The sequence below is a fragment of the Poecilia latipinna genome, unplaced genomic scaffold (genome assembly GCF_001443285.1).
Source record: "Poecilia latipinna isolate Pla-1442-1.1 unplaced genomic scaffold, P_latipinna-1.0 Scaffold130, whole genome shotgun sequence".
In the NCBI taxonomy this organism is placed as follows: domain Eukaryota; kingdom Metazoa; phylum Chordata; class Actinopteri; order Cyprinodontiformes; family Poeciliidae; genus Poecilia; species Poecilia latipinna.
The window spans coordinates 132841-140807 of record NW_015112746.1 but is presented as its reverse complement, the minus strand read 5'-3'; the positions used below and the strand labels follow the sequence as shown (position 1 = coordinate 140807).

Genomic DNA, 7967 nt, shown 5'->3' with positions numbered 1-7967 from the left:
AACAATATCCATATTCAACTGTTGTTATAAATAAATATTTGGAGAAAAAAAAAAAAAAAAAACTAGAGCACTGAACTGCCTCAGTGCACCCTGGCAATATTCTAAAACCATCTGCTTTTGTCATTTAATTGCATTCAGCGCTGGTCTTCCTGGGTGAATTTCCAGCTCCTTGCTTTTAGTTTTGGAAACCTGCCTGCCTCATCACTTATTCACTTTGGAAGCAGCAGGAAGCAGATTAGAATAGGAGATAGATGGAGGATAGGATGGTTAGTTAGGCAGACAGTGATATTACAGCAGTCCAAACGTTTGATTATACCAGAAACACTAGAGCTCATCTTGACTGTAAGAATGTCATTTACACATCCAAGATGTAGAAGACAAAAAAAAAAAAAAAATACTTCATTTTACCCAGATCATGTTTAAGTATGAGCTTGATTTTTTTAAAAATCAAGAAAAAAATAGCTCATTTCTGGTTCTCACTGACCTTTGATTTCTGTATATCGGTTTTAGGTTTATATTGTAATATTATTTATCCCACACTGCAGTTTATAAATTACAAAGTAGCAACAAATTATTAAACACATCAAACCAGAAACACATTTAAAAACCTTGGCACAACTAAAACTGCAAGTGTTTTTTTTTTTTTGTTGTTGTTGTTTTTTCCCCCAAGTCAAACAAAAAATAACCAGTTGCAAACATTATGCAAAGCAGGGCCCCAGCTTCTGGCACACCTCCTGAGGAATCATAGCCATCTTATTATGAGCTACGGCCTCAAATTCTGCACTGTAATTCTTCCAGAAGTTTGTCTGGAACCAACTTTTTCTGGACTTTGAGATATGCTTCGGATCATTCTCTTGTTGAAAGGCCCAGTGATGCTCTAGCTTCAGCTCCTTTGCTGGAGATTCACCCGACAGGACCACAAGTGAGTCACTATTTTTATTTTTCTCACACTTTTAACACTTTGATTTGTTTTCCATTTCATCTAATTTATGCAATTGTCACACATTTTTTCATGTGTTTAGTAATGCCTGTACAAACAAGTTAATGAAATGATCTAAGATCTTTCTTTCTAAAGAAAGAAGAATTTCAGCTGCTAATCAATCTTGTAATAAAACTCTTTTTGATTAAAAATCTAAAATTACCTTTTTTTTAAAATGACAGCTGAATTCCAAGATTGTGACCAGTTTTAATTAAAAGCCTAATGTATTTTATATATATATATATATATATATATATATATATATATACTCTTTTTTGTGCAGTTTTTTTTTTGTGACTTGAAAACCCTCCAAAAAACTGGCAAACTACAGTTTTGTCTCATCCTTGACAAGAAATCAGATGCCAGCAAGCTCAATTAGGTGCAACAAACACAGGCCGGAGCAATAATCCCGGTCATTTCTGCTTTCACACGAACACCTTCACACCCACGCTGTCTGGGCTTTCTGGCTAACGCGCAAGTACATGTTTAGTCCATATCAACGAACCCAGCAGGTGGTTGGAGAGTGTATGTGTGTTTGTGTTTGGATTTGTTAGAGTAGATAGTTTGTTGCTTTGTTGGAGCGGCTAATTTGACCATCTGGACTATTAACATGACAACAGAGGGACTGGTTACAGTACTAGCACACAATCAAGAGCAAAACACACAAATCCTAACCCACACCCATGCACATTTACAATGGCAGACTTTAAAAAGCCGTCCTTAAATGCGTATTTGTTGATGGAGAGGCTCTGTGCTTCAGTGAAGAGTTAAACCTTTTAGAGCAGAGCAAATTATCTTCTAAACCAATCCAAGCCAGACGAATTAGCGCGCACATTTGGAGAGATAGAGCTCAACTGTCATTCTGCAACATGGCATGAAATTTGATAAATCAAAAATGTCTCTCTTTTTTTGTTTTCTGTGCTGTACGTTTTCATCAACTTATAAAGTGCTTGCAAAATAACTCATAACCCTGCAACTTCTGCATATTTTGTCACATAACGTACAAATATCGATGCATTTAAAGACATTTTATGTAATGAAACCAACACAAAGGAGTGAGTTCAAACTTTTCAATGACTATACAGCCAAAACCTCCCTGGAGAGCTACTGTCACATCACCCATACAGGTACAGGTACAACTTAAAAAGTAGAATATTGTATAGGTCGACTCTGCTGTACTTCTGCAGTGATAGGAAGGCAGCAGAGGACAACCCTGTTAGAGGAAGCGTGTCTGGGACAGTAGTCAAGATTCACCGTCCAGCACCACAGTGTCCCTCATGCAGACATACAAATTAAATTATTAAGTGTCAGGCATATCTAGGTGTGAGAAAGGCTCACTCAAAGTCCTTTTGAGAACTTGTGGAAACACTTGAAAGTTTAGGTTCATAAGCTCTACATACATACAAATTGGCTGAGCTTAAACTTGTTTTTCAAAGACGAATGGGCAAAAATGTCAGTCTTTAGATGAGTCTGGCTGGTAGAGACATAGCGCCACTATGTCTCTAGGTTAAAAGTCATGTTTTCAGATAGCACGCTTTACATTCTTTGTGTTGGTTTATCACAATCATCTCAGTAAAAAAAAAAAAAAAAAACACTGAGGGTTTTGGATCAAGCGAAACAAAATGAGACAATAGGTAATAAGAGTTTTTCAAGGCATTGTGTCCAGTATTGAATTGAATGGACACACAGAATACAAATCGCAAAACCAAACAACCAAAGCAAAGTGTTAAAATGTAATTAATTACAAAGCATGCAAAGCAAACACATGCAAGGACATCCTCACCTCTGTTTGAAGACCTGACATTATGACTCATAATGTTATAACTTGGCAAACATTCACTTGCTAACTGCAATAAATATCTGGCATGGAATTATGTGATTTACTGGTGAGCAGGAAGAAGCTTTAAAAACTCAGAATCATGCTGTTTTTCTGGTTCTAAACACTCAACGTGAATGTTAAACTTCACCGTTGGTGTGTGAGTAACAAGGCTAAGGTAACCAGAAATAACAGTAGACTAATGCAGATTTTCCAAAATAAAAGCTCATTGCAGGGACTGTTTGATTTGAGGTGTTCCAGTTATAGCGGTGGTATAATCTGGAAAAGAAACTACACACACACTACTGGCAACAGAGACATGTAAGATTTCTAAACAGCACACATTTTCAATGAAGAGATTCTCTGAGCAAAAACACCATTTACCAGTTGTTTTTTTGCCCAGTAAAACAAATTTACTGGGCTGTTGAGGAACTATAACGTTCCAATGATCTCTCCAGAAAATGCGAGGATGCATTTACGAGTCCACTACAGCCGCAGCACAGAGATGTTACGTGTGATGAGTATCACGAGGCGCCGGTGTGCCATTTGTGAAACAAAGTAGAACATAAAAGCAGGGAAATGTTATCCTGAATATCTCTAAGAGCTAAAACGGTCAGCTTTGTAAAACAGTGTGAATCCGTGTATTTATGGGAAAACAGGCAGAGAAGAAGTGAGGTAGAAAATAATAGTGTAACATAAGTGACTTTATTTATGGGTTAGCTGAAAACCGTAGTTGAATTGTAATATAAATGTTGAATTCTACATAGATTGATCATACAGGAGGTCCTTCCCATGTCAGAGTGCTGAAAGAACATGAGCACTTTAAGACAATATTCACGTTTCCTTTTCTTATTAGAATATCTTAAGTAACGCCATTACATATCTTAAAGATAATGTAACCCCTCGTAAGGATGTAAAAAAATGTAAAATGTCTTAACAAGAAACTTACAAAAAAAAAACAACAGTCAAACTTTTAGTTAAGAAATGTTAATTATTTGCAGCAATCTCACTAATCCCACTGAGATTGACAATGACTATTTTAACTAATACAGCTAAAATAGGGATTAACTACATAATCAGGATTAACCACATAAATCCTGATTTTATTTATGCAATTATTATTAATTTACTTGTATACTGTAGTAGTATTATTGTTTGTTATCCTCTGGATATATTTACCGGTGTATCCACAGTAGTTCTAAATGCATCTAAGGTCACATTCACAGTATTATTTTTTGCAATCAATGACAAGTATTGGGTTTTCTCTTGTGTGTTTCTGATACGTGGGTCAGACGTGGCCAATCAAGTTTATTATGCATACTTAAATGATCAATCGCTGCTTAATTTAGAATCTACTTCAAAGCAAAAATTATTATTATTAAAACAAATAGATAAATTAAATGAAGTCGGGTAGTTAGGGGCTAGTTAGGGGAGAGATATCTAAAGGTTGTTGGACCCTAGTTTCTAAAATGACTCATTGTTTTGCGACGACGCTTGTGCGTATGCTAAATATGAAAGAAGTGCTGCATCTTACTTTATGTAACATTCACTTTAGCTAGTTTTCAAGGTAAAGAAAACATAAGACACATAAAAAAGCTATATATTCCAAATGATAATCCCAGCCTAGCGTTAGATTGTACAACTCAGTAATTGCTTTGCTGACCCTAATAACCTGAGCCTAAAGATGCATCAGTACAACAAAAAAAGAAATAAAGAAGGACATGTACGTATATAGGAAAAGGTTAGAGAAAGGGGCCCAGGTTGGGCCATAAACAGTGTTACAGCAGATGATTTGCATCTAGCCTGAAGCAAGCCAGAACAAACCATGATTAAGCTTATCAGAGCAAGGCTGTGATTAAATATATCAAAGCAAACAAAGAAGAGGCAAGACACTGTGACCTTAACAGACACACAAAAAGTCAAACCATGGAAAAAACACAACAGTCAACAGGAATGCAAAAGTAGCTTTCAGCAAAGGCATTGCTATTCTCAACACATCTGTGCAACATCACTTCCACATGTTTAGTGTTTCTTTAAACTGAGAAAATGGTCAAATATAAGGCATTAAAATATATATTTTTGAGTCAAAGCACAAACGTGTTGAATATGACAATAGGCCTTTAGAAGAGAGAAAAGAAGGGGGAAAAAAAGCTAAAAACAAACCAACAGTTTAAGCCATTACATGTTATTTCATTAAGCAAAGGGACACTGAGAATTGAACTCACATATTGAAAACTTGTTGCTGGAGTCTTTGCCGGGGAATAATTTTACGCCCCTCGACTTAAAATCTACTGATCGCTTCACTGCAGAGGAGAACAGAATACAGAAAAAAGAGAAGAAAAAATCAGATAACAGAGTTGATAAAAACAGAAAGAATATATCTGACCTAATGAAAGGATTAAAATGAAATGGCTCGTTCCTCTCTCTGTTGCAATGCTGCGAGAGAAAAGAGCAAAGCAAAAACAAACGGCAACAAAAAAAAAATCAAATGGTGGAAACAGACGGACAGAGAGGAGAAAGGAGAGAAAAATGGAAGCACAGATGAAAAACAGAATCTTATAAGTAGTGTCATTCAGGATTTTTAATCATGTTAATATTTCTCTCTCTCACTCCCTCTCTCTCTCTGTCACTCTTAAATGAAACACTTGGGATGTTCTGCTGGAAGCTCCATCAGATTCTTAACAAAAGCTGAGAAGGGAAATTGCAGCTTTAATCAAAATAACTCACAATGCAGCTCTGTAATCAAAGCATTCAGATAATGAAACGTTAGGAAATAGATGGCTGGATGGAGCAAATCAAAGACAAGAGGAGGCAAACTGATGGGGAGTAAATCCCTGTCAGCGTGAGCTCTGGTATCATCATTTCATTATGAGCCACATTAACATACGGCACTGAACCTGTAGATTAATATAGCTTAGCAAGTGTGGCTGCAAAGACAGGCTATAGATGACAGCGTGAGTGGGTGAGAGCTATATCTGAATTAGAGCACTAATGAGGAAAAAAACAAAACACTCCAGGATAGTCTTAATTAGATTTCCTTTTGAAGTATTTTTTTTTTGTCCTACTGTCAACAATATATAAAATAAATAAGAAACAAATAATTTCTGACTGTTATATAAAAAGGATACGTCTCGTCTACAAACGCATTCACAAATTACTGATGATTGTCCGAAAGGCTGACTGACGGACACCGATTTCAACGATTCCATCAAATAATCGCAAATAGCAAAAAAAAAAAAAGAAAAGATTATTCCAATATCAAACAGTGGCAACATTTATGCACATACATCACTCTGTTTGCATTTTATACATGTGAAGAACAACATAGAATAAAAATGCTAATATTAGTGCCAACACATTGACATGCGAGTTGGTATTTAATTGTTCAGTCAATAATGTCATAATGTAGCATAGAAAGTTCCAAATTCAGCACACAATCTTGTCTAAGAAGTCTCGATTTTCAAACTACAAACATTTCCCATCGTATATTTATGTAGTTTAAATTTAATGGCATGTGAAAGACAGTTCATGGTTTTCTCCACACATTCTCTCTGCAGCATCGAGGAAGCAGCTCTCCCCGTGGCCCACACGATTTTGCGAGCAGTCAGTCACCTGTGTACGATGGTTGAATGAGGCACCTTGTTTAGCAAAACGTGTTTCATGTTTGGGAATCAAAGTGAATGACACTTTGTCTACCAAAGGTGTACAAAACATTCCTATTTTTACACTAGTTTATGAATAAATGCTGGAAAAGCGCACACGTTTTTTTGAAAGCAGATGCATAGGACAGGAATAGATCAGCCTTTTCATATCTGTAAGCTATGTAACATGATGTTCAACAGAGTTGCACTTTGTTAGTCCTCAGAATATTTTATTAGGAATTGTTGAGGTGTTTTTGTCACAGTGGGAGACAAGTCACTGGTGTTTCTTTTTGCTCAGCTGTGGTTTTTAGCTTGGAACTATTCAACGGCTGCCATTTTTTGCCCAGTCTCTTTCTTATTGTCGAGTCATGAAGACTGACCTTAACCGAGGCAAGAGGGGCCTGCAGTGCTTCAGATGTTGTTCTGGGTTCTTAATGAGTTGTCGGTGCACTCCTGGAAAAGGTTTGGGGACCAGTCACTCCTGGGAAGCTTCGCCTCAGCTCTCTTTTTTTTTTTTCTGTCCATTTATGATTCTCACTGTGGTTTCCTGGAGCCTTAGAAATAGCGTTGTTACCCTTTCCAAGCTGACAGATGTCATTGACTTTTTCAGCTGTTTCTGAATTTACTTTTATCAGGGCATGATGCATTTCTGTTTGAAGTCTTTAAGCCTGTTTTGTGTTGTCAGACAGATCCTATTTAAGATGTATTGCATCAGGTTTTAATCAGGCTTGGATGTGCCAAGTCAAACTTAAATCAGCTTCAGTGTCAACCACTGTTAGTGCACCGATTTAAATGAGGCTAATTCTATTTTTACACAGTGCAAGGTTGATTCCCAATTCTTTTCCTGAATAAAAATAATTATAACTTTTCCTTTATTTGACGCTGCAGTGTGTAACTTTTATAAAAAAATGTCTTTTTACATATCTGTTGAATTTCTCACTGTGTCGTGACAGTATGGTAAGAGACAAAAAAAACCTGAAAATATTAAGCTCCACCGCTTTCCCCAGTGCTAACTATAAACAACCCACTAGAACCAGGAGGCAGGTCTCTGATTGGTTGTTTTCAGTTCAGATCATGCATTTCTTCAGACTGCAACAGTAGCAAGAGGGAGGAAGACAGTCTTTTCACAGATTTTCTGTCTTATACTGTCACGACATAGTGACACTTTGTATAAATACGCGTTAAAGCATATTTGTCTGAAATTAAAATTAGTTTTTGGTGCATTTACATATAAAAATTCAGAAATAATGTTTTCACAGCACTCTGAGAACTCTAATATTATCCAACTACATGTGTTTTAACATATAACATAGGGCAGCTATGCAAATTCCAAACCATTATCTTAACTGGAGAAATAGGTTAACTAGTCTAGCATGATTTGCTATATACTTTAGGGGTAAAGGGGAAAAAATACATACATTTCAATGTTTGTACATTTATAAATTTAGTAGGGTGTTCAAACCACAATTAAGTGCTAGTTGTAGGAAGTTATCAACTCCCTACAATAATGGCCTAAGTTTTTTTTTTTTTT

At 36.2% G+C, this 7967-nt stretch overlaps 1 protein-coding gene across 1 annotated transcript in view; it reads right to left on the bottom strand.

Annotated features, from left to right (window-relative positions):
• Positions 1-7967, bottom strand: part of LOC106945148 (CUB and sushi domain-containing protein 3) — a 305581-nt gene that overhangs the window by 168794 nt on the left and 128820 nt on the right. Inside the window, exon 5 of the mRNA XM_015028609.1 lies at positions 5021-5098. Within this exon, the coding sequence (XP_014884095.1) occupies positions 5021-5098 (78 nt within the window). The remainder of the gene's footprint in view (positions 1-5020; positions 5099-7967) is intronic.